The sequence below is a fragment of the Neltuma alba genome, unplaced genomic scaffold (assembly GCF_004799145.2).
Source record: "Neltuma alba isolate B1F8T4 unplaced genomic scaffold, ASM479914v2 tig00010816_pilon, whole genome shotgun sequence".
Taxonomy (NCBI): Eukaryota; Viridiplantae; Streptophyta; class Magnoliopsida; order Fabales; family Fabaceae; genus Neltuma; species Neltuma alba.
The window spans coordinates 182,267-209,721 of NW_021635624.1; the positions used below are offsets into that span (position 1 = coordinate 182,267).

Below are 27,455 nucleotides of genomic sequence, written 5' to 3' on the forward strand. Positions count from 1 at the left end.
TATGTAATTCTAATATTATTATTTTTATATTGTTAATAATATTTCGAATATTAGTTATTATTATCATTTTGAAATTAAATTTCATATAACAGTTTGATTTATTTGGTTTTAGACAATAATTTGTCTAATTAAATTTTAAAAAATGGGTTAATTTGGGCTTTAATAATGATTTGATTTATATTATATGTATTGATATTTTTAAACTATATATATTTGATAAAAGAGTATTTTTATACTCAAATAACTTGTGATGTGATTCTATCATTTGAATTAAAAATTTTTGAATTTCAACAACAATGCTTTTCAAACTAAAATAAAATAGTAGCTAAACTACAAAATTTAAAAGTGAAATTTCTATAAAGAAGAAAAACTTGATATTTTTACTACGAAAAAGAGCAATTAATTATAGTGATGATGAAATTTCAAAAAATTAATAATAGTGTTTGCCTATTGCACATTTGCACTATTAATAAAACTTTTGGATGTTGTTATCTTATTGATTGATGTTTTAGATATTCTTAGATGTTAATGGATATTTAGATATGATGATATTTTGTATTTGTGACTTAATTTTGTTTATATTTATATCTTTTATTAATAATTTTATTGGTTTTTTTTATTTTTTATAAAAAAATTAGAAATATAAAAAATCATATTTTTTTCTTAAACGGGCCGAAAATCCCTAGACCGATCCTGAGCCTATCAGCTTAAAGACAGGGCTTAACAAATTAGGGTATTTTAAAAATTTCGACTTTGGAGGGCCGGCCCTATATTCCCATTTGCTATCATCCTCATGAACCAGACAAAATTAAATGTGAATAAATTATAAATTTTTTAATAAAATTATAACATGAAAAAAAAACTCGTCTTTATAATTTTTTTGGGGAAAGACTATAAATGTGCATAAAACATAATTTGGAATCATGGATTGAATTATTTTAAAATATAATATGACTAGTTCAACCGATTGGCTCGTTAGCTTTAACTAGTTCCAGGTCGTTTAGACTTGTTAAAATAGACTAAATTATGTTTTTGGTGAAGGATGCGTGTGTTCAAATTGAATATGAATGAAGCAAGAGAAGTCTTGCTCTTGTGTTAAATATGGACTATTGGTTTTTTATGCAATTTTTTAATAATAATAACAACTATTTGAAGCTTTGTTTTTTTTTTCCAACAGAAGGTTTTTTTAATCAATAAGAAAAAAACTAAATGAAAAAGAAAGAAGAAAATTGAATGAGAGAGACAGGGAGTTGGTAGATGGAATCCTTAGAAAATTGAATGAGGGAGACGGAGTTGAAGTAGATGATGAAATTCTTAATTCTTACAATGGGATGCAGCACTTGATACCCAAAAAAACATTTTACAAAAAAAAGTTAATACTATTTTTAAGAATATTATTAATAATTTAAAAAATTTGATAATATTATTGATCATACAAATAATTAAGGTTTCTAATATTTTACGTGACTCTTATTTCCATTGCTCATTTCTTCATCGTGGAATTAAAAGTACGTTTTGTAGTACAAGCGTACTTAATTAACGTTAAACTTACACAGGAAATGCCGAGAGCAATGGGATGGTTCGAAAAAATAATATTCGTTAATGTGCAAATTTCTCCTTAAAGTTTTAACTGAAAACGTTGAGCACTTAAAAAAAAAGTTTTAATTCAAATTTTTTGGAAGTTAAATTATAGTAATTTTGCTTTTACAGTTAAAAAAACTAACATTGACAATTAAAATAGTAACATTGACTATTAAATATAAATATTTTTAACTATAACGGGTAAAAATGCTATGATTTTAAATTTTCATGACAATTTTCATAAGGATAAAATAGAATCCTATGCATCAAATTTATAATGTAATGTCTGAGACTAAACAGAAGAGGGGTAAAGAATTAAATTATGACAAATGATGCGAAAATAACTATCATTGCCATTAATGGGCCTTCTATAAAGTAAAAAAACTGTTTTTTTATTTAAGGATTTTTTTATTTCCAGCAAAAAAAAAATTTTATAAGTAAACAGATTTTTTTTATGCTAAGAATATTATGATTAATTATCTCCTTTCTCGTGTTTTGACTCAGCACAAAAGTAATGTAATGTAATGCACATTTTTTTCACATGATATACACGCCTTAGAGTAGTTATACAATTGGAACCTTAATTTTGATCCAAGTGTGAACTATTTTGGACTTATAAATATATGTGAAGAAGAATCAATTTGTGGCTTGTAGAATAACATAAAGATGCCTTATATATTTTTATAAGCTCATATACAAATTTTTACTCTTTGAAGATAAAACAAAATGGTATTTATGTCATGTATATGACACAAAATTCAATTGAGAACAAATGAAAGAATATGAAAAATTAGATTAATACCAACAATAGGAAAATGATTCACATTGGGAGCATATTTTTGTCTTGACAGGGTCATGGTTAGTGCACAGTCAAGTAGATTTAGAGTATGAAAATGATTCAATTAAAACCAGTAATTTAAATGAACAAATAATTCAATTGAATATTGTTTCATGTTTTTCATATCACTTTATATGTTTGTTTTTAAAATCATTGTTGTTTATTGTTCCAATGTTTTAGTTAATAATTTTCAAATGTGGTCTCATTCAACTAGTTGCAACCATATATCATCCACTTTTTAAGTAAGTCATTTTTGTCAGAAAAAAATTAATGATTTTTATAATTCATATACCAAAAAGATTAAAAACCAGGAGAACAATTACCATTATAATTACATAGTTAAAAACTAATCTTTTTTTTTGTAGAGGCAGTCATTGAGTCTTCCGCAGGAGGATGGTTTAATGATCATTTTGGAAGTGAAAAAAAAAAAACACAAAGATATGAGCTTTCATGTTCTGTGCTGCCACTGTGATTATGGGTATTGATCCCAATGCAGTAGCCCTCCTCGCTGGTAGATTTGTCATTGCTTCCATGACTACACCATTATATATTTCTAAAGCTTTTTCAGTTAAAGTTAAAGGAGCCCTTGCTAGTCTCAAAGTTTTCTCATCTCTAGAACCTAATATCTGCCCTGTGTAATAAAACTAGGGCTTTGCTCCTGTAAGATCTATGACTACATAGAGTATTGTTCTTATTATTCTACAATTGTGTATAAACCCTTCTTTTTTTTTTAATGTTTTGGTATAATTTCAAGCACCTAAAATATGGAGATGAATACTAGTGGTAGCAGTATCTTCATAATGACTTTTGATATTAAATCTAAAAGGCTAATGATTCAAATGCCTTGTATTACCAGAAACTCTTGATTATAGTGAATGATGATGTGGTATATTTGTTTAAGAGATTCTTATTCATCAGATAAAAGTATACGTATATGTATTATATTTCTTACTTTTATTAGACTTGTATTTATCTAAAGCCTTAGCTTTATTCTCATGATTATAATTATCTTAATTTGATATCAATTGGCTTAATATGTTAGAAAGCATGATAATAAAGTAGCAATTTTATATAGCTCCAATTTGTTGAGAAGAAATAGGACCCTATAATTGAGATTCATATTCCTAATGCATAAGATACGAGAATTTACTTTTTTTTTTTAAATTTTGTATTCATATTTTACATTTTATTAATTTAATGTTTAAATTTTTATTCTTATATATTTGTAATATTCAATTTTATATATGTTAATATATTATAATTTTATGTTATTAAATGAGTTTATTTTTTTCCTTAAAATCTTAAAAAATAAATTGCACTTGGAGACCCCATTCCTTTTTGAAAAAAAGTACGCTCTTTACCCATTTTTCTTTTTTGCCCAATCTCTTCTCTTATTTTTTGGGGGGTGAATTATAATTAAATACCCCATCAATCAAAATCATTTATTTTATTCAATAGAAAATATTTTATAGAAAGATATCTTTTTATCCCTATAATTAGATTTTGGGAAAAAATATGAAAAATAAATTGAACATCTTTTATTTTGTATAATTAATTTCTCCTGGCAATCTCCTCGTAATTTCTTTAGTTCATAATGAACATAATTTTTTTTATTTATATGGGTAAAAATATAATAATGAAAATGACATATTGATTAAGAAATTCAAAAGAGTTGGAAGTGTTAGATTTAACTAACACTAAACATTTGTTTAAATCTTGACTTAAGTTAAGAGGTTGTGAATTTGACCATTCAAGGGTGTGTGAATTTCTCCCATTGAGTTAAAGCTGAAAGGCTAAAGAAGAACTATATTGTGATTTATTATCCTAATTGATGGTTAAAAGTAATATTACAATGCCTAAGTTTCTCCCATCGGGTAAAAGATGAAAATATAAGTCTCAAGAAGAGTTATATCATGGTTTATTATACCTATTGATGATTGAGAATAATATTACAATGCGTGAGTTTTTACCATTAGGTGAAAGATGAAAATACAAAACTGTAAAAGAGTTGTGTCATCTCCATTGATAAGCAGAAGTTTGTCAATGTTCGAGAACAATATTACAATGAATATAAAGTTCTTATGTACATTATTTGACATGACCAGTTAGATCATTCTGGATCATAATGATACAAAATATTATGAAAAATGTGCATTAAAATTTATATGCTACTTGTTCTCAAAAGAATTAAAAAAGAGAAAAAATCACTAGCTGTGCTTGAAATCAAATCCGTACATATATATAATGAATCACATTTATATATGGGCCCATTAAGATACCATGTGGACCAAATCAATACATTATAAAACAAAAATACATCTATAAAATGGTCACATGGGTGATTATGATCAACTTGTAATATGAAGTTTCCAAATATGTTCAAATAATTATATTGGGTGTATAAGTGCATAAGTCCTAGATCATGCAACCAATATGATTCTCGTTGAAGTAGCTAGTGATTGTTCTTCAACTCATTAATGATTATACGATTAGCAAAAGCCTCCATAAGTAGCTAAATCAAAACTTATAAAAACAAAATTCCTGTTTTAATGTTGGGATGATTGATTTTATATATTTTTGTATATAAATGCACTAAGCCAACAATGCATTGTGAATTCTCCTATTATAATAGACTTTTTGTCAGGAGCCAAACATTTTTTATCTTAGAACGTGCGATATTTATTATCCTACCACAATAATACACATAGATGGATATTAAAAGTAAGTTGGGATGAATATTGAATAAAAACATCCTTATTCTTTTTTGTCTCTAAATAAAATAAAATAATGTTTCTAAAGAAAACTTACAGATTTAAGAGGCTTACATTGCATATTCCCAACATGAGGGGGAGAAAATGCATAGCTAGAAAAGAGAATACACATAATCTATTTTCACTATCAAATGTAGATCCTCAAATACAGTAGTATGAACTAGAAGTTCATGAAGTATTGCATTCATAAAATATTGCTAATATTTGCCAGATGCAGTTACTGACCTAAATCAGAATTCTTAATTATCATATTCCAATTAAAAGTGCTCATACTTTGTATAAGACATGATAAAAGTATGAGAGAATGATAGGTTTCAAAAGAAAAGTAAAAAAAAGCAGATGATCAAGATGATCATACTAAGGAGGCATGAATTGCAAAAGAGGTTGAGATATAACTATTTGAACCTTGAAGAAGTTTAAATATTTAAAAGCAATAAAGAGATCTCGATATGTTATGTAATAAAAGAACAGGGGACCAATAAAGAACAAAAATTGCCAACAATAATTTTATTGATAATATCACGTGATTAAATGAGGATCTTATATATAAATTTGTCATGAGATACCGATAGAAAGATAGTTGGCCAACAAAAAAAAACGTTACATTATAATAGAGGATTTGTGTATCTTTGACCTTATAATAGAGTATTTGTGTATCTTTGACCTAAACACTTGAAGTGTAATGTTAGTATTATATAAATGGGCGTTTGTACAAGAAAAAAGAAATATAATATTGTGATGTATTAAAATTGTTATGTATCTCATCAATTTGACAGTTTGATAATATATGAAAATATTTCATATACGTCTGAAAAATACAGTGACTCACTATATAGTGAAATTTTATATGAATCTCAGAATGATTCAAATTCTTGTGTGAGCTCAAAATAATCTAACATAGGGATAGATATGGATCACAATATATGAAAGTTTCTAAAGGATTCAAGTTTCCAGAAGCATACAATTATGTTTATAATAATATTACTCAATTAAGTTAAATAAGTCCTTATATAGAGGCATATGTAGTATAACCGATTTAGTAAATATCGGTTAAAGTAATGATATAAAATATTCCAAATTACCCATACATCAAAAGATCTGGAAATGGACTTGTTCTCATTGCTATTTATGTTGATCATATAAACAGTATCAAAACTTATGAAAATTTTATCAAAGCAGTGAATTGTTTAAATAAATAATTTGAAATGAAAGCTTTAGGAAGAATAAATGTGGATAAGTTACATCTATTATGGGTTCGTTTGGATCAGCGATTGAAAAAGTAGCTTATGAAAAAGTGAAGTTGGTAAAAGTTAAATTGGATAAGCTGAATTATGTTTGTATTGGAGTTCAGAAAAGCTAGTTTGTAAAAGTGAGATTGGTAAAAGCTTGTTTGGATTATAGTTAAGTAAAAGTAAGTTTGGTTGTAAAATGACCAAAATTGGTATGAATTTTAATAAATAATGGAACATGATAAAAAAATGATTTCACATAATACAATGAAATTAAAATAATTTATTATGAAGAAGTCAATTTTAATGAGTGAATTAAATTTTAAAATTTTAGAGAAATCATAAAAAATATTTTAAATATAAAATGAAACATGATAAAAAAAGGTGTCAGAGCTTGAATGTTTCTTTATATAGTTATGAATGACGATTATTGCACAAACCATGTATATCATATACACTTGTGTTTGGAAGTCGTAACTATGTCTATTTCGTAAGATTTAAAATGAACAATAATGAAGTGATAATTAATTTAATTAATTTTTTTAAATATTCACAAATTAGTTATTTAGCTTTTATATTAATAATTAGTGTATATATATTATACTAATACGAAAATTTTGATTCTTATATTTTGTACTAGAAAGAATATAAGTCTAAGTTTAAATATAATATAGTACAATATGATTTAATTTAATTAATTTTTTTAAATATTCACAAATTAGTTATTTAGCTCTTATATTAATAATTAGTGTATATATATTATACTAATACGAAAATTTTGATTCTTATATTTTGTACTAGAAAGAATATAAGTCTAAGTTTGAATATAATATAGTACAATATGATTTAAGATAAATTCTTTAAAGGCATGGGCTCCAACGTTTTTTTTTCCCGATCTTCTCTCTCCACTTTTCCAAAAGTCATAAGCTTCAAATTTTTACTTATGGCTTATGATGGCTTTTCATCCGAAAGCTGAATTGTTCCAACCCCATCACAAACACACTAATTTTCATTCCACTTGCACAACCGTACGTTTTGGCTCAATAAACTACTTTTCTTCTATTGAAACGCTAAAACAAACATGCCCTAGTGAGCTTGTTTGGAAGAGCTTATACAAGACCGCACTTCGGAGGCCAAAAATGGGGCCAAACACGCTATTCGCCTGGGACTAGGAAATGTAGCTTTTTCAAGTGACAATCGGGCTTAGAATAGTTGGAAATTGCCAGAATAATAGTTTTTTCTCACTTCTCCCATTATTCTCCCGTTATTTAATAAAATCCATACCTATTTTCATAATTTTACAACCTAAACTTACTTTTATTTAATCATAATCTAAATAACTTTTTACCCAATCTAACTTTTGTAAATCAAGTTTTATAAAATCCAATCCAAATACATTTCATATTACCCAATTTAATTCTTACCCAATCTTATTTTTTTAAAAATCAGATTACAAATAAGTTATTTTTTTTACGCTTAGTCCAAACAGACTATTAGAATTATCGATTGAATTGTTTCAAAATATAATATGGCTAGTTCAGCCAATTGGCCCATCAGCTTTAACTAGTTCCGGGTCGTTCAGACTCGTTGAAACAGACTTAAATTACCTTTTTTTTGCTGAAAAAAAAGGGAAGGATGCGTGTGTTTGAAAGAAACTTATAAATCAAATTGAATATGAATGAAGCAAGAGAAGTCTTGGTCGAGTTAAATATGGAATATTGGCTTTTTATGCAATTTTTTAATAACAACAACAACAACAACTATTTGAAGTCTTGTTTTTATTTTATTTTTTGCAACAGAAGGTTTGTTTTTGTCAAAAAGAAAAAAATAGAAAAAAAAAAGAAAATTGAATGAGGGAGACGGAGTTAAAGTAGATGATGAAATTCTTAATTCTTATAATGGGATGCAGTACTTGATACCCAAAAAACAAATTTTACAAAAAAAAATTTAATAATATTTTTAAGAGTCTGACATTGATTTTTTAAATATTATTAATTAAGTTTTAAAAACTTGATAATATTATTGATCATACAAAAATTGATCATCCAAATAATTAAGGTCTCTAATATTTTACGCGACTCTTATTTCCATTTTTCATTTCTTTATCGTGGACTTAAAAGCACGTTTTGTAGTACGAGCGTACTTAACGTTAAACTTACACAGGAAACGCCAAGAGCAATGGGGTAGTCCGAATTGGCCCACAAAAAGGTGTAGTCCGAAAAAATAATATTGGTTAAGGTATAAATTTCTCCTTAAAGTTTTGACTCAGAAATTTTTTAAAAGTTTAAATCATAGCAATATTGTTTTTTTATGTTGAATGATTAAAATAGTGATATTAATTATTAAATATTTTTAATAATAAAGGGCAAAAATGTTACGATTTTAAATTTTTCATGACAAATTTGTATCTCTAAAAACATCCGAGTGCCTAATATTTATAAGTAAAAACTTTTAATGCAAAATTGTACCTTGGGCTATTCAAATTCAACCAATGTCAATGTTTTCATTGTAAAGTTTATATATAGTAGGCTAAATTATATAAACTTCCTCTACCTGATAAATAATCTCCATAACTTTTGAAATTCTACAATAAACTTTCCTAAGCTTTCAAATTTACACACATAACTCTTATACTATTAATTTTTTTTAATTATTTAACTGTAAATAGACTTAAATTTAAAAAATCATTTGCATATAAATTAAGTTTTTTTTTTGGTAAGATGCATATAAATTAAGTTTTGAATGCTTATATGCATACAAAAATAAATTTTAAACGTTATAAAATTGATAATTTAAGGTTATCAATTAAAAAAGTTATTTCCTATGGATCTAAATTTGAAAAAATTGCATGTAGTTTAACTTTAAAATGTATAATACTACCTTCTGTCTTAATTATAAAACCTTACTTGTACTATAAGCGAACTCTTATAATTAGGACAGGAGGTAGTATTAAAAACAATAGTTAAAGTGCAAGGTTGATCTGAAAGTTTTGATTCATGAGGAACGTTGCTTCATAAGTTGTTTTGGGTTTAAAGCTACCATAAAAGTGTTAAAATGAAATTATAGTGTCTTGTTTAATTAAAATTATTAATGGTCAACATTAAGTTTTTAAAAGTCAGCATAAGTTTTTTAATGGAGTGGGACAACATTGTTTCGTTTTGAATTTTTTGAAGTAACATTAAACCAAAAAAAAAACCTTCACGGACAACTTTACTTCTAAATAAAAATTTTGGGGATAAATTTGTACCGTAACCTTAAGGACAATACTCACATCAAGCTCCTAATGTCCACTATGTTAAGTTATCAAATCATATATCATCATATATCATATTAAAACTCCTTCAATTCCTTTTATAAGACATGTTTAATTATTTTATACATATTAATTAAAATTAATTAATATTAACATTAACATAAAATTTATAATACCTTTGGTCCTAATTATAAGACATCGTTTGTAATTTACAAACAATGTCTTATAATTAAGACATGAGTTAGTATCATTTTAAAATAGTTGGGGATAATGTCATAAAAAAGTTAAAAATTGTAATATTTTAATTCAAGCACCTAAGAATTCAAATCCTAAAAGAGGAATGGTGCTTGATTTGGTATTTTATAAATGTAGTCAAATGACTAAAATGTTCTCATCGTAGATTTTAAAAAAAAAAGCCATTGAATTTGTCATTGTCAGTACAGTTCTTGTTATTAGTTATTTAACACTTGTTATTATCAGTTCACAACTTATTAATAAATAACTTGTTATTATTAGTGTATTTTTTGTTTAACATTTGTTATTGTCAGCTCACAACTTGTTAATGAACTTTTTGATATAATAATATTTTTGTTATTTAACTATATTTATAAAATATCTAATCAGGCATTACTTTTAATAATTATAAGAGCCTGAATTAAAATATTGTAATTTTCAACTTCCTTCTATTTTTATTTTTATGTTATTTTCCCAACCAATTGGAGGAGGATATCTGTGCATGTATCATTTGATTGATGTCCGGAGCTCAACTAAAAACTATTATTTTTATTAATAATGCTCAGTCAAATTGCGAGAGCACCTTGCGGCTTGTACTACAAAGCTACAGAGCTGGCGTACTGCTAGTACTAACTCACTCCGTTTTGCAATATTTGTCTTTTTAATTTTTTTAGCATTTAACTTCAATTTTTTTAGTTTCAAAAAATGAATACTTCAAAAATAGGTACTGAAAAAAATTTAAAAATAAATATTAAAAGTTCAAAATTAAAACACTAAAAGAAATTTAAATAAAAAATTGTTCTGAGAGCATTATTGTCAATTTATAAGAAAAAAATAATTCTAATAATAGATTTTAGCATTCATTTCTTTGGAGTTTTGTAAAAACTTGTGGTCCTCATAATAATGTCGACATGGTGTTGTGAAATGTCATGTTCCAGCGCTTACTAACTCGCCCAGTTTCACAACCCCAGAGAGTCAAAGGCTTTGTTTGTAAGGCACTTTGATCATAAGCCAAAGAAAAGAAGCCAAAAGCTGAACCAGAAATGGATTCTTCTTCTACTGAAGCAGCTAAAGTCCCTCTCAAGTTTGAGCTTAAGCCTCCTCCATACCCACTGGTGAGCTCTAAAATATCTCCACTAGCTATTATTCTTTCAATTTTCAATCCGAAGGACTTTGGGTTTAGTTGCTTTGTCTGGTCCTGGTGGCTTTGTTTGAGTTCTTAGAGTCTGTGTTATATATTCTGTTTCGTTTTCATTTTGTGTAGGGTGGTCTTGTTGGTTTGTTTATACTGGTTTTTGTATTTTTGTTTCATTCTAATGATATTATCCTTTCTGTCAAAGAGTAATTAACTGTTAAGAGGTCTCACAGAAGAAGTTGGAGAAATGGAAAGAAAGGTTGTAAAGGAATTTGAGAGAGTATCCTGCGTATATTACTACATCTCAAATAGCTATTCTTTGTCTCTTTTATGTATTAGTCTCTTAAGGCCTATTTGGATTAACTGTAAGAGACTTAGATAAATTTGTGAGGAGAATTTTGTCTTGTAAAACAAAAATGTTTTTGTTTTAAAGCTGATCCAAAAGCTTCCAAGTGAAAGTAGTGCTGCTGCCTACTCTGTTGCACTTAATTCCATAAAGATCTATGGCTAAACAGATTTATGAACAGTACTTAATAGAATTTCGTATGAGTTACACATGGATATATTGATATGTTGATGATTTATGGAGGATTTACTTTGATATATTTGATGTTAATTAATGAAAACCATCAGAATGCTTTGGAGCCGGTGATGAGTGAGAGGACTCTAGAGTTTCACTGGGGGAAGCACCACAGGGCATATGTAGATAACTTAAATAAGCAAATATCAGGCACTGATCTTGAAGGCAAGTCTCTGGAGGACGTCATAGTTGTTTCATACAATGAGGGAGACACTCTTCCAACTTTCAACAATGCCGCACAGGTATAACATATCATTATGTCTAAATACTCAATAAAGCTATTGAGACTTTTTAGTTAATGATATATCCAGAGATCTGGTTGCCAGTAGAGTACAGTGGCACTGTAAAATTTATATAACAGATCTTACTTAGTGGGATAGGACTTGTTTTGTGTGTGTTTGCTCATATTGGAAGCCTGCAAGTTTCGTGTACAGCAAGTAATGCAGATTTGAGTCTTTCTGGTAGGTGTGGAACCATGACTTCTTCTGGGAGTGCATGAAACCAGGTGGTGGTGGGATCCCATCTGGGGATCTTTACCATATGATTGACAGAGATTTTGGTTCCTTCCAAAACTTTGCTGAGCAGTTTAAGAAAGCTGCTGCAACACAATTTGGTTCTGGCTGGGCTTGGCTGATCTGTGAGTTTTCCTGCATCTATCTTGTTCATTCATGTCTAGTTCTACTTCTAAAATCTAGCTAATATATGAAGCACTTGTGTTGCTAATTGCGTTTTGTATCAGATGAGAACGAGAAATTGAAAATTGCTCAGAGTCCCAATGCTGTGAACCCCCTTGTTTGGGGCTCTGTTGTAAGTAATCATATTGACTAATTAAAATAATTATGTATATTCTCAATGTCATCAGAAGCAGTCAGCATTTTATTACTAATGAGATCTTTTTATTATTGTCTTGCAGCCACTCCTTACCATTGATGTTTGGGAGGTATATATTCCACATCTTTACTTTCTTTTTAAAATAAAACAGCATTTTACCCTCAAAGTCCAAAATGATCATAAAATTTGCTGACTTTGGTGTGGTTTTTTTCATTTCTGCACAGCATGCCTACTATCTGGACTATCAGGTCAGACATTATGCTCATGCCACTGTCTCTCTACAATTTTGTTGAACATATATATAAGAATATATATATATATATAACTTTATCCATGGCTGTTTTGTGTTGACAGAACCGGCGACCGGATTATATATCGGTGTTCATGGATCAGCTGGTTTCATGGGAAGCTGTCAGCTGCAAGCTTGAAAAAGCCAAGACAAGCAATGCTGAGAAGTGAGAAAGATGTAACAACTGTGAGCAATAAATTGTAATCTGTAATACTTATGTTGTGATGGAGGTCAAATCTTGGAGCTGCCGACATTTCTCCGACCACCGGAGCTGATAGCCTTAACGCTTTCGCGTGCTTGAGTTTGTGCTTCATGTGTGCTTTAATCAAACTGTTTGTCTTGTGCCATACTTGGAATCCTTTTGATTGCTCCTTGTGTAACAATACTATCTCATGAGAATGAACTTATTAGTGATAACGCACAAGAGCTTAGAGCACTATCTTTAAATTAGAAGGTTAACTACTGATAGTTTAGAGTTATAAGTGAATTAAACCATGACCTTTTATTTATAGAAGAGTTTTCATGTCACTAGGTTATAAAGCCGTGACCTTTCATTCATAGAAAGGCTTTATGTAACAATACTATCTCATTAGAATAAACTCATTAGTGATGACATACAAAAGCCTAGAGTAGTATCTTTTTGAGTTATAAGTGTAAGTATTGACTGTTTAAAGTTATAAGTAGAATCAAACTCGTGACTTTTTATTCGTAGAAGAGCTTTCATGCTATTAAGTTATAAAACCATGGTCAGCCTTAAATATAGTTTCATCTCAATAAGCCTGAAGGCCTGAAACTTAATATGTCTAAAGTTTCAATTGTAAGAAGCTTTTGAAATTTGAACTAGAATGCCCTTGCTTCTTCTCTATAACTACCTCCTTCAAACTTCTCTCCATGACATTGTTCCACAAGTATAAAGCTCTAAGGGTCTAACTATCTAGGAACAATTTTAATTTAAACGGTGCATATTTTTTCAAATAAATATTATTGACTTAAACTGTTATTTTTAAAGAAACTTATATTTATTATTTCAAAATTATATTAGCATTAATTCCTTTAGGTATTTTAGATCTTATTTTACATATTTATTGTTATTGTAATGACGTGAATTAGCAAGGCTATCCCAAACCATTTTAGGATTTGAATCTAATCTTTTTTAAAGTTTTGGATTTGATGATTAATGATTTTCATCTCTCCCAATAAATCATTGTATTTCCTAAAATTGAAAATTATATTTTCTTTCTCGTGAGAATAAGGCTACTACCTATCAATGACTGGACATCTTAGTAGCAACTAGTAATACCATCTGTTATATTTGGATGAAGTTTTAAATTTAAATCGACACTGACATGTTTATAAACCTGCATACATTTAAATCGCACTTTCTCTGTTCTTTATTATAAGAGACGAATAACCGAATTACATTGATAAAAAAAACAGTTAAAATTAGTTAAGAACAATCAATGTGTAAAAAGTATAATTTTTTTTCCAAAAAAGCCCTCATTAATAAGGAGAGAGAGCATGAAAGAGAACAATGGTAAATTATTCAAAGAAAGAGAAGTGGGAAGGAGAGAGAGTATGAGTAGGAGATAATAAATATGGATAAAATAGGAAATCAACACAAAAAAATAGAGACAACTTTTAAGTGTCTCTTATATATAGAAATATACCATAAGCATCAAACGTCTCTTATAATAAGAAACAGAGGCAGTATTAAATACAAAAGAAAACTGCTACCCCTTAATCCAGAGAGTGTTGGTGCATAGTATCCTATTATTGTACTAATGACTAAAAACTTTTTTTTTTTTTGACCAGATACTAATGACTAAAAACTAAACTTTAGAATGATTACTTTTGACAATTTTATTATTACTTTGGCCAAGGAAGCATTGATATTTTGGGGGACTCTCAAGTGCATCGTCCACATATCTTTAGTTACACAGTGCATGGATCGGAGTAGCCCCACTCATGGAATCTGGTCGCGTGGTGGCCACGGGCAATTCCACAAGCCTTATCTCTCCTTACCACTACGATCTTTTTTTTTTTTTTTTTTAACACGATTTAGCTTGTTGCCCTTTTTCTCCCAACCATAATTAATTTTATCCTTAAAATTGACGTTTGCGTTCTGGTGCCAAAGCTGACGTCCGCTTTAGTACACGTGTACTTCATTGGAGAACCTAAAAAGCATGTAAAATGACATATGCGAATTTTTTAAATTTTACCTATAGTCACAGCTCGTTTTCAGGTCTCCAATGTATTGAAGTTTGCTGAGGGTTAAATTTAATTATGAATATAAAATTTTAATCTATTTTTTAATTATTATATTTATTATTTTTTAAACTAATTAACCTAATTGATGTATAGGAATATTTTAAAGAAATAATAATACAACGTTATTATTTTTAGATTTTAGTTTCTCAAGTTTTAAATAATATATTTTTGTGTTTTGTATTTTTTTATTTAAAATATTGGTTTCCATAATTTAATAAAAATTTAAATCATTTTAACCAAACCAAAACCTATTACATTTATTATCATCAATTAATTAATTTAATTTTTTTAATTTATCTAAATCAATTAAAGCGCCATCATCCTGGGGTGAAAACTTCTCTAACCGAAGGAGGTGGGTTTCATGGGAACGAAGACGCAGAAATATGTGACGAATAGAAAGGATAACTGTGTCTTCTAATGAAAAATGACTTGAAATGACCTTTTGGCCCTTCGTAGGTATTTTAAAAATTAAAATTCAACGGTTATTGTTATTTCTTTTTTTTAATATGGATTCAATGGCTGGGTCCTTGAATGTCATTTACCCATCTCTGGAACCCTCCTTTGACGCTTTGTGAGTGAGGCACTTGTCTCAAGAGCAAGGTCAGGAGTCAGGACAGTCACAGCAAGCATAAATAAAGCAGAGCCGAAATCTGAAGCAGTCTGTAATTTCGAGCCACCCGTTCAATCCCTTCTCTGTCTCCCAAATGGAGCTTCTGGCAACTTCTGCGACAGCTTCTTCGCTCCAATGCGCCTTTCTTCCTCGCAAAGGTTTTGATATCTCTATTTGTTCTTCCTGCGTCTCTGTCTCTAATCTTTCTTTGTTATTGATTCTGGTTTTTTGGTTGATCAGGGTTTTTCGGAACTCCGGTATCTGCTGGCACAGAGGTTTGCTTTCGATTATCTTGTTCTAAGCGTGTTTCTACTTGTACTACTTTATTTGAATCACGTGGTCATTGAGAGTGTGAATTTTCAAACTGTTGTTGTTCCATGTGAGAAACTGCTTAATTCTTGTGGAAGAGACATGAGAACTCACAATATGATGCGGAATAAAGCTAATACTAATTTGATTCATAACCTTGTTGGCTTAACTCATCTAATCTAATACTTTATGCAAGAGATTTTGTGGTTAGCAAGTGAGTAGCCCTGAAACCTGAGGTGAATAGACGCTCATAGCTCAAGCATCTGTTACCAATATTTTTGGAATATTACTAAACTCCATCACTAACTGATCAGGTTAAATTAGTTTATAATTATGTTAAATTAGTGTGTAGGTTGAGTTGTTTGTAACTTCTTTCGTCTTATTTGGTCATTCATTGGTCAATGATCGGTCAACTAGAATATTACTTGAGGATTTAATAAATATGAAAAAAAAAAATATAAGTATTATAATTTTTTTAGATGGATTGCCAGATTATTACGGCTCTGAATAAACTAAAGCTTCTACTCGGCTAGAATCTTACAGGAAGCTGCTGCGACAATTTTCCAATTATTAGCTATGTACACAATTTTGTATTAGCCATTTAAGAGAGTCTTTTGGTCCATTGTAGAGAAGGTGCATAAGGAAAGTAGGATCTCTTAAAATCGCTGCAAAGTTTGATCTGAAGCCTCCTCCGTATCCAATGGTAAGCTTTGGATGTTGCACTTGCACCTGTCAGTATCAACTGTCGATTTTACTTGCTTAACTTTCATCTGAATTTATGATTTTGGTTCCTTAATTAATTTTGCTAAAGGTAAAGACTTAGACTTGCTTTTGGTCAGAACTGTTTTCACTTCAAAATTTACGTAGCATTCTTTTTAGGAGGGAACTCATCTCTTCTTTAGCAATTAAAACCGCTGAAATTGTTGTTAAATATTTATTATTCATAACACAATCCAAAAGGGAAGTTAGTTATACAAAAATAAAAAATCGTAGTTAATGTCTTTAGCATTGGGTTCTCATTGTTAATGCTCATAATAGTTACATTAGTGATAGAAATGAACTGTAAAGAACGGATTAAAACTAGGAATATTTATGAAAAGAAAGGATAGAAATGACTCTGAAAGAAGAGATCGGTGAGACTACTTGCATAAATAGCCAGTGTGCCTTTTCTTTTTTTGTATTTGTCTCTTGTTTCTCTGTGAAAGCAATTCTGCTGTACTGATTGATTTCTGCTGTATATCTATTTTAATTCCTTAAAGATCTATTTCACTATAGCTAATTGAATTTGGGTTCACATATAATTTCTGGAACATTTGTTTTGGTGGTTTGATATTCAACCTATATCATATCCTAATGAAACCTTCAGAATGCTTTGGAGCCGGTTATGAGTGAGAAGACATTTGAGTTTCACTGGGGAAGCACCATAGAGCATATGTAGATAACTTAAACAAGCAAATAGCAGGAACTGAACTAGAAGGGAAGTCACTGGAAGACGTTGTAGTTCTTTCATACAATAAGGGTGATCCTCTTCCATCTTTCAACAATGCAGCACAGGTATGTTTATTTTCAACCTACAAATCTAAATTTTTTAAAGTTGTTATGTAATCCAAATTTACTTTATGCAGGTCTGGAACCATGACTTCTTCTGGGAGTCTATGAAACCAGGTGGTGGGGGGCCCCCATCTGGGGAGCTTCTACAACTAATTGAAAGAGATTTTGGTTCGTTTGAAAAGTTCTCTGATGAGTTTAAGACTGCTGCCGCAACACAATTTGGTTCTGGTTGGGCTTGGCTTATATGTGAGTGTTGACTAAACCATCTCATCTCCTATTTTCTTGGTTCATTCTCAGTTTTACTTGCTAAATCTCACCTATCAAGTACTTTTAAATTTCTTATGTTCCTCTAAATTCTCATGTATCAGTCAAGGACAACAAGCTAGCGATAGTCAAGACTCCCAATGCTGTGAACCCCCTGGTCATGGATGGTTATGTAAGTAATGATGATTAATTATAATACTTGTTTATATTTTCATGTCATGTTAGGATAGTTTAGAAGCACTTTGGATGATATCTGCGTTATATGACTAATGAGATCTCTCACTGTTGTGTTGCAGCCGCTCCTTACCATTGATGTTTGGGAGGTATTTCTCAACTTCACTTTCTTTATAATTTAAATGGCATTTCACCCTTCAAACTAAAACTTAATTAAAAATGTTTTCACAGTAATGAATTTTAGAAAGCAGCTAAAAAAAGAAACCTCATATTTTGACTGAAATGGAAAGGCTTATATCTGAGTGAAAATTGACATTAAACCGCAAGGAGCTATTTGGTTTTCACAATAATGTCCACCTTTCCAGTTCACTCAACGAACTTGCTAATTTTCCCTTTTTCTTTTACGAAAAGTTAACTCACTTTTAACATTTTTCATTTCTGTCTGAAATTCAAAAGCGTTTTATTACATGTTGAACTGCGTGTGGTGAGTTTGTTATACTTTAGTTTAGAGGGGGGTAAAATGTATTTTTCCGTACATAGCAAAGGAAAGACTGGTGTAATCTTTATAATTCATTATTTTACAATTGCTGACTTTGCGATGTTTTTCCATCTTTGTGCAGCATGCTTACTATCTAGACTTTCAGGTTAGTCACATAAGACATTTTCGTTGTTGCTGCTTTCTCTTTTGTTTTGTGCAACAGTTAACTATATCCATGACTGTTTTGGATTGTCAGAACCGGCGGCCAGATTATATTTCTGTGTTCATGGAAAAGCTCGTGTCATGGGATGCAGTCAGTGCAAGGCTTGAACAAGCGAAGGCTCTGGTGTAGACACAAAAACCAAGGAAGCTGAGAGCGAAATAATAGAGGAGGAAGAGACATTGACATCCTGGAAGCTATGGAGGAGATTTATCCTCAATAGGGGTACTGGAGAGGTCAGATAATGGTGCAGCGAAATTTTTCCTCAGTGAGGGAGTATGCTTTTGTGTTTGAATCCGTGCTCTGTATACACTTTTTAATAAACCTCTATCTCATGGATATCTTGAGAACCTATTAGTGGAAGTCGCAATGTCAATTAATAAATTTCTCTAAACTTTCACAGCTCTCGCACTTGCAACTTCATAAACATGCCACTGTTCTTCACCAGTTACATGTGTTTCTCTCGGGAATACTAGCTTGAATTGAGGACTATTCTAAGAATTGGACCGATCTGATTCAATTGATAACTAGTGAATTAGTTTCTATTGAAACCTTCGTAGAATTATACACTCAACGGTTCCTAGCAAAACCATTACTTGGCGGTTTTTTATTATAACCGTCAACTATTTCTCTCAAATACTTGACAATTTTTCAATATAACCGTCATTATGTTTTAAAACCCCTTATTTTTGTTCATTTTGCTCGATCTGAGTTTGAAATTTCAGGCGCTCTTTTTGGTTCTCAACTTGTACCAAGATATCACAACTCTTTAAATCGTCATTTTCACATCATTTTTTTTTTTTTTTTGTGTATAGCATCCGGCATCCTAGGATAGGTCATCTTTCAGGCACCACAATGGTCTCAGACTAATCCGGATCGTCGTTTGAGGGCCCCTCGGTGGGGGGATCAATTGGCCCCTAGGGTGCTGCGTGCCCACGTCTCGAACTCGAGACTTGTGGTTAAGTTAGAACAGTTCTCGCTAGCTGATCTAATCTGTCAGGGTTATCCCCACATCATTTTCAGTTTTTCCTTTTTATTTTTATTGATTGTCCTCCATCATTGTCCCTCTCTATGTCCTCCTTCATCATTCGCGTCTTCCAGCATCGTCATTGTCACCGCTTGTTCTCCGGATTTTACAGTTTTAGGTTGGTCCCTCCTTGCAGCCTCCTTCGTTTTTGAGTTTAGGTTCTTTTTAATTTCTGTTTTAACCATAAGTTGTTTGCTAAACCATAAGTTGTTTGCTAAACTAGTAGAGCACATGGCACGCAGGTCGTGAAGAAAGCGCCGCCAGGCTCAAGAGAAGAAAGGAGAACTCAGAGTTGTCTCAATTCTGCCACAAGAAGCTCTCAACCATTTTGGGAGAGGCCAAGTCCCAACGTGCAATCCAACAAATCCTTAACAATCCAAACGCCAACTTAGCCCCATAGTAACCAGAACTAGATTTCATCCCCCCCGCATCTATTGGGTTTGTCAAGTGTCGAATGGAATGTTTTATGTTTGTCCAGTTGAATGACTCATTATTCTTACTCTTTCAATGAAGCATTTATAAATCCGTAGAAGATTTTGCCATTAAATTTTAACTATTAATGTTTTGATCTAATGGAGGCAAAAAAAAAAAAAAAAAAGGAAGGACGAGGGGATGATCCAGATAATTATGTATACACACATACTGAAGCCGATTTTTAGCCTAACTAGATTTACCCTTGGTGAATCATCAAGTGGTTTTAATGAATGTTTTGAGTAATTCTAAATATTCTTAACATAAGTTTTAGTTCTAAACATCTCATAGTTGCATAACCAATAAACTTAATGTCTCCTAATTTGTTCATATTATTGTTATACCACTTCCGATCTTTAATATAACATCCAATTAATAAATTTGGAGAGATTAATGAAGTTAAAAAATTATTTAATTACATTATTGTAATAAATGTTATATAATCTTTTTAAAATGCTTATGTATCATTAGATTATATATCAATTTACAAGTCAAACAAATTAGTTTAAAGAAAAACAATAAATATACATACTTTAAAGTAAATTTTTAGTTTAATTAATCTTTTCAATATAGTCAGTTGGTCTTATATTAAAAATCAAAGATAGTATATATATTTTCTAATTCCAGACACCAATAGTTAATTCTAGGGTTTCTAACCGAGCAGATTTGATAAATTTCTTTCATTCTCCAAATTTTCAAGTGTGCACATAATGCAAATCATCAACCCCATCAAAATCGCCATATTAGTGCATAAACAAACCATTAAATAATCATAGGAGTTCCCTCTTACTGGAGATGAATTGGGAAATTCAAATATTACTCTCGACGATAATGTTGGGGACAATCTTTCAGCACTTGTATCTCATATGATTCATGTATGGCTTGGTGAAGCCCTTGTTAAAACTCCAAGTGATAATTTGATATCTTGGACTCACTGGTGTCTTGATTTGGATGTTCTTAGAATGTTCCACTCCGTGGCCATTGTAATAGCACAATACTGACGGCTACAGTGAGATTTGCACAGTTTAAATATAGTTTCATGGAGATTTAAAATTTTCAACTGATAACTTTTAAGTAAAAAGTTTTTTTTTTTTGAAAAATTGATAGTTAAGAAATAATTGTTATTTTAAATTTTGTATATAATAAAATATTAAACCAAGATTCAAATTTTTGTTGGAAAAGATACCCACTTTTAATGATAACAATGCCTCTAACATGACTGTTTTCAATAGGATAATATTTGTACCTAGAAAAAAACATTAAAAAAAAAGAAGCTAAATCTGGACTGTCTAATTTTGCATTGTGGGGTGCTTGTGAAGGAAGCCGCTTTCATATAAACTCTCTCAAATCTGAAATATTCCTATATAACATTAGGTTATATATCTGTTTATATGTGAGATATTTAGATAAAATAATTTGGGACAAAATAATAAATATAAAATATGAAATAGATTGAAGATTGGGATTTTGACGTAAAACCAACTCACTGTTAAATAAAATAAAAAAAAAAACCAGCTCGGCAATTTACTCATATTTAGCTTCAGGGTTATATCATATCGCTCACAAGTGTATCATGTATCTACGTTGTGCGTGCATCTATGTTTGTATGAATGTCATTTAAAAGTGTGTAGAATTAAACTTACCTCTTTCCCCCCTCATCTTTATCTTTATTAATTACATGTTGTATTATTGTATTCATTATACTACTTTCTATTTTTAATTAGAGATTTAATTTAATTATAAATATAAGATTCCAATTTATTATCTTCAGTGTTTATCCATGTTTTTCTCAAGTAATTTCTATAGTGAATGTACCACTCTGGTCCCTAATATAAGTTATTTATAACACATTCTCACACATCAAAAAATGCATTAAGTTGTAAAAAATTTTTTATTTTATCCTTATAGAGCTATCTCTTTCTCCGTATATTTACAAGTTATTATCACATCTCTCCCTTCTTTCTCATTTTTCAATGAAAATTAAATAAGAGTAAAATTAAAAAATAAACATTAAATATATTATAATTGATTTATATTTAGGACAAAAACTTTCTTTTACAATCGACCTACATTTAGGACCATAGTGGTACATGTTAAAAAGTTTTCATCCTATAATACTTTCAGTACACATAATTAATATATATTTTAAAAAAACAATATATATTTATTATGAATAACTAATTTAACTAATTTTTTAAATATTTACAAATTAGTTATCTAGCTTTATAAAGTATAGGAGGTGGCATTTCATTTGCATTTTAACATCCATTTTCTCTCTCATATACACTCACTTTTTTTCATGAATAAGAAGGACATTTTTGACAAATAAAATATATTTTTATACATTTATTATCTTTAATAAATTTTAGCTATTTTTTATCAAAAAATTTTAACTAACTTCTTGATGCGCCTAGTTGCGCTGTATAGTGTCTATTGAGGAGAATGATTTTGCCGATTTTGATAATTGAAAAGACCGAAAAAAAAGGGCAAAAAAAAAAAAAAGCACGTAATTATATATCCATCAACTTCAGAGTACTGTAGTCACCCATGGTACCACTGGTGTTCCCAGTCGCTCTTGCCACGAGACCAGACCAAAGAGGCAAAGATTTTGTAAGGCACTTTATCCTCACAGCAAGCGGAGGCAAAACCAAAAGCTTCCCCCTTGAAGTAGCGCCTAATTGAACAACCCTTTAGTCTCTCTCAGACTCAGAAATGGAATTGCCTGTAGCTTCCGCTACCACTACTTCACTTCATTGCGCCTTTCTTCCTCGCCACGGTTTGCCATCTCTGTTGCTCCGCCTGCGTTTCTGTTCTCTGTTCTTTGTTCTTTCTTTGTTATTGATTTCGGTTCTTGTTTGATAGGCTTATTCGGAGCTCTGAGATTTGCTGGCAGAGAGGTTTGCTTTCAACTATCTTGTTTTTAGCTCTTTCACTTGTGCTCTTCTTGCACCGTTTGGTCTATGAGAATTATTAATTAATATTTGTTTGCTTATAATTATTCTGGGTTTTGATTTATTGAAGTATGGGTTAATGAAATGCTGTTTTAAATTTTCAATAATTCTTCTCTTCATCCGTTTCCTTTGCTCATGAGGTCAAAAAGAGGTTTATTACTTTTTAATTTTGTTCTTTACCCTTTTTAGTTGTTGTTAGTGTTGCAGCTGCTTCCTTCACTTGTAATTTTTACTGAACATATTTTTTGCGAGATTGATACTTGTGTTGAAACCAACCTAATCCGTTGCTCCTATAGTACTGCTGCCTTAAGTTCTTGTTTGCCAAAAAAACTAGTATTGTAGGGTTTAGTGTTCTTTTGGTATGGCGCAATGTTAAAGTAGAAACCTTTTTTTTTATTATAAATGCTTTGGTATGATGTGCTTCTTGCATTGGCAATGCCTATACTAGAAACTGTTTGATGTTCAGTTGGCATGGTAATTGACATCAGGGTGATGAACAGCAATTCTGATATTAGTTTGATTCTTAACCAAAGGGGAACACTGACAGCTCTCAGTTATCTGAGTATATGAATTAATGATTGGCAAGTAGACCAGAATCACAGGCGAGTGCAAAATTGTGACTAACCAAAATCCTAGCAAAAGCTTTAGTTATCTTGGACATGAAAAACTATGATCCAAACAATCCAAATGAAACAAAACCTTAATTCCTAATTTTGGGCACTGTTAATTCAGCGTGCACATTGCCCCAGTATTAGAACACAGTGGGAGGCACCATGTATTCACCTCTGAATAAGGAAGAGGATAATCTTCTGAACAAATTTTTGCGAGCTGGCAATTTGCAGTACCTTGAATTTCCCACCATATACACTTATTCCAGCAATAGGGAGAGTTATTCCTCTTATTTTTAATGATCATGTATGAATATAAATTATCAGGGCAATGTATTTGCTGTTAGTGTCTGCCTGACAATAAAGAATCAACAGCAATAGTTGAAGCCCAAATATTGTGTCAGCGAATCAAATCCCACCAATTGTCCAACTTTCATGGTTGAATGCATCTATTGGAATACCTTTTTAAAATAATAATAATAATAATAATAATGATAACCAAGGGGATGACAAGTGCAGGCCTTACCAGCCTAAATAATATAAAGTTTGGGCAGCTAATACTTCATATTTTGTGACTCTCTAGTGAAATCTTAGTGCAAAGTTATTCGAAACAGAATTATCAGTTATAAATATTGTTAGGACATTATTGGCCCACCTAACTAAGTTATTAATTTAAAAGTGGATTGTAGGATGAGTTGCTCTTGGCCTTGTACATCTTGTTTGGTCATTCATTTACTAATGATCAGTCAATTTGTATATGACATGATACAGCTATAATAAATTTGAAAAATACGTAATATAATGCTTTTAAGTGGATAGCTAGATTGTTATAACTCAGAACAAAGGCTATTGCTCAAGTAGAATCTTACAGGAAGTATATTTTTTCAGTAAGTTGATAATACTAAGTACACAAGTTTTTCGTATTAAACATTTAAGCATGTTGTGCACTGCAGAGAAGGTGCATAAAGAAAGTTGTACGAGCTAAAATTACTGCAAAGTTCGATCTGAAGCCTCCTCCATATTCACTGGTAAGCTCTAAAGTCTGTACGTTTACCTGTTAGTATTTAAGTGTCTTGTACATGCATAATTGTCATTTGAATTTATGATTTTAGTTACTTGTGCTAAAAGTGGACTACCAGCTAGTGGGATCTGGGCTTGTTGTTGTTGTGCCAAAAGTAGACTAGGCCTTGCTTTTGGGGAGGAGCTACACGCTTTAAATGAAGCCAAAAGATAAAGGGTATAACCAATGGGACAATTATTCTTACCATAAATGTACATAACAGTAGTTTTGTTAATAACTCAATTATTCTTCTCAGTAAAATTAGTTTGCCCGTTTTTCTCTTTTGTATCTTTCATTCTATTATGCTGCTTTCTTAGTTTTAGAAATCTAGCCAGTTGAGTTCTCTATTTGCATACAATTACAACAAATGAAGAATGAAGCAAATTCTGTGTGTAACATTGACTGCAAATGATAGTAAGCTAGCTATACATGGTTTAATTGTCTAAACTTCTACAGTATATGTTGGAGTAATATTATAGTTAATGAGCCTCCAATGAAGGGGCTATTTAAGGCCTAAGCTGAAGGTAGGAGGGAAGGAAGGCTGTGAGGAAGTTGTTGCACAGAGATTTTGGGTTTTCATACAGATTTGGGTAAGAGATGTGTTGTTACTAGATTGGGTGGGTTTAAAAAAATTCTATTGGAAGGCTCAAGAGGAGTAGGAAGAGCGGATGAGGGTTATGGAGAATTTTTGAGAGGTTTGGGAACTGGAAAGACTACTAGCATCTCTAGCAGCTAATGTCTTTTCTCTTTTCTGTATCAGTCTTTTATTTCTCAGTGAAAACAATTCTTCCCTATTGGCGGATTGCTTCTGTTCAGTTATTTTAATCACATAAAGATCAATTTCATAATCACTAATTGAATGTGGGTTCACATATAATTTCTGAAGCATTTACTTGGGTGCATGAATTTTGAACCTATATTTAATCCTTGTGAAAATTTTCAGAATGCTTTAGAGCCAGTTATGAGCCAGGAGACACTAGAGTATCATTGGGGGAAGCACCACAGAGCATATGTAGATAACCTAAACAAGCAAATAGAAGGAACAGATCTAGAGGAGAAGTCACTGGAAGACATTGTAGTTATTTCATACAATAAGGGTGACATTCTTCCAGCTTTCAACAATGCAGCGCAGGTATGCCAATTTCAAACTGAATCTGGTACAGTTTCCTAAGGTGTTGTCAGTAATGCAGATTTACCTTTTTGCAGGTGTGGAACCATGACTTCTTCTGGGAGTGCATTAAGCCAGGCGGTGGTGGAGTCCCATCTGGGGATCTTCTTAGGCTAATTGAAAGAGATTTTGGTTCATTTCCAAAATTTGTTGATCAGTTTAAGGCTGCTGCTGCAACACAATTTGGTTCTGGTTGGGCTTGGCTTGTATGTGAGTGCTAGTTAAACCATTTCATATCCCATTTTTTTTCATTAACTTTTAGTCTTGCTAAATCTAACTTATCAAACATTTCCTAACCTCGTTATTTTCCTCCAAATGCTGAAATATAGATAAAGCAAACAGACTTAATGTTGGGAATGCGGTAAATCCTCGTCCATCAGAGGAGGACAAGAAGCTTGTAATAGTCAAGAGCCCCAATGCTGTGAACCCCCTTATCTGGGATTATTATGTAAGTAAATATAATTCATCTATTTATTTTTGATGTCATGCTAAGCAGAGTATAAGCATACTGGATGACATATTTATGACTGACGAGATTTCTTATGAATTATCTTGCAGCCACTCCTTGCCATTGATGTTTGGGAGGTATTTCTCAACTTCACTTTCTAAAACCCCTTTACTAAAATGGAAAATCTTAAACCTTAGTTTAAATTTACATTTAGAAGAAGAGACCATGCATTTGGACTGTAATAGCCATATTTTAGTTCACTCTACATTAAATTTGCAAAAGTTCCTTTTGTGATTCCAAAAATTATTATTATTTTTTTTTTTACCATCTTTCCAAAAATTAATTGAGACTTAGTGTTTCCACTTTAGTCCAAAATTCAAAAGGTACTTGTTACATTTTAAAGTTCATCTTTTATTAGTAAATGTAAGACTAACGTAAGTCTTTATAAATCATTGTTATACAATTTCTGACTTTCAAATGGTTTTTCATTTCTGTACAGCATGCTTACTTCCTGGATTTTCAGGTGAGGCTTTCATAAAACATTGTGCTGTTGCTTCTGTTCTGAGTTTGTCCATCATATAACTATATCCATGACTGTTTTAACTTTGACAGAGCCGGCGGCCTGAATATATTTCAATGTTCTTGGATAAGCTAGTGTCATGGGACGCAGTCAGCTTTCGGCTTGAACAAGCAAAGGCACAAGTAGCTGAGAGGGAGAGGGAGGATGAGAGGAAAAGAAGAGAGGAGGAGGAAGAGACATTGACACCCAGGGAAGCTACTACAGAAGAAATTTATCCTGATAGCGATGCTGACGCAGATGCTTGATGATTTTTAATTTTGGTTGATTTTTCTAATGTTGTGACTTTGAGCTATAAATCGTAATGTGGCCATTTGTACCCAGTAGGTGATTAGGTGTACTGTTCAGATAGAGCAGCCAAATTTTGATCTGGAGTAGTCATAATTCTTTTGTATATTCGAGTTAGTTCTTCATAATCATATATGCTTCAATGAACACATCCTATTATGGACACTTGAAAACCTGTTGATTGAGGTCACTATGTGAACTAGTAAACTTGTTTCAACTCCACCTCTTATGCAAGTTCACAA

At 30.9% G+C, this 27,455-nt stretch overlaps 2 protein-coding genes across 3 annotated transcripts; both read left to right on the plus strand.

Moving 5' to 3' along the window:
* Window positions 1–10,845: 10,845 nt before the first annotated feature.
* LOC114759288 (superoxide dismutase [Fe], chloroplastic-like) lies at window positions 10,846–13,188 on the plus strand. Its single transcript, XM_028948450.1, has 7 exons — window positions 10,846–11,021; window positions 11,675–11,863; window positions 12,087–12,258; window positions 12,361–12,428; window positions 12,535–12,561; window positions 12,677–12,700; window positions 12,807–13,188. Exons 1-7 carry the CDS (start codon window positions 10,950–10,952, stop codon window positions 12,909–12,911), a joined length of 657 nt encoding a protein of 218 aa, XP_028804283.1. The 5' UTR covers window positions 10,846–10,949; the 3' UTR covers window positions 12,912–13,188.
* Window positions 13,189–15,646: 2,458 nt separating this feature from the next.
* LOC114759286 (superoxide dismutase [Fe], chloroplastic) lies at window positions 15,647–27,298 on the plus strand. Of its 2 annotated transcripts, XM_028948446.1 has the most exons (11): window positions 15,647–15,777; window positions 15,860–15,876; window positions 20,890–20,891; window positions 22,995–23,010; window positions 24,626–24,700; window positions 25,676–25,864; window positions 25,939–26,110; window positions 26,230–26,348; window positions 26,459–26,485; window positions 26,848–26,871; window positions 26,961–27,298. In XM_028948446.1, exons 1-11 carry the CDS (start codon window positions 15,714–15,716, stop codon window positions 27,171–27,173), a joined length of 918 nt encoding a protein of 305 aa, XP_028804279.1. In that variant the 5' UTR covers window positions 15,647–15,713; the 3' UTR covers window positions 27,174–27,298. The 2 variants fall into 2 exon arrangements, with proteins under 2 accessions (XP_028804279.1, XP_028804280.1); XM_028948447.1 differs by lacking the exons at window positions 15,647–15,777; window positions 15,860–15,876; window positions 20,890–20,891 and adding an exon at window positions 22,708–22,889 and having other exon boundaries at window positions 22,976–23,010.
* Window positions 27,299–27,455: the final 157 nt, after the last annotated feature.

Coding starts and splice junctions, on each gene's coding strand:
- LOC114759288 (XM_028948450.1), top strand. CDS start 10,950: ATGGATTCTTCTTCTACTGAAGCAGCTAAAGTCCCTCTCAAGTTTGAG. Junction 12,562..12,676: donor TTACCATTGATGTTTGGGAG/GTATATATTCCA, acceptor ATTTCTGCACAG/CATGCCTACTATCTGGACTA. Junction 12,701..12,806: donor CCTACTATCTGGACTATCAG/GTCAGACATTAT, acceptor TTGTGTTGACAG/AACCGGCGACCGGATTATAT.
- LOC114759286 (XM_028948446.1), top strand. CDS start 15,714: ATGGAGCTTCTGGCAACTTCTGCGACAGCTTCTTCGCTCCAATGCGCC. Junction 26,111..26,229: donor TGGTTGGGCTTGGCTTGTAT/GTGAGTGCTAGT, acceptor GCTGAAATATAG/ATAAAGCAAACAGACTTAAT. Junction 26,349..26,458: donor CCCTTATCTGGGATTATTAT/GTAAGTAAATAT, acceptor ATTATCTTGCAG/CCACTCCTTGCCATTGATGT.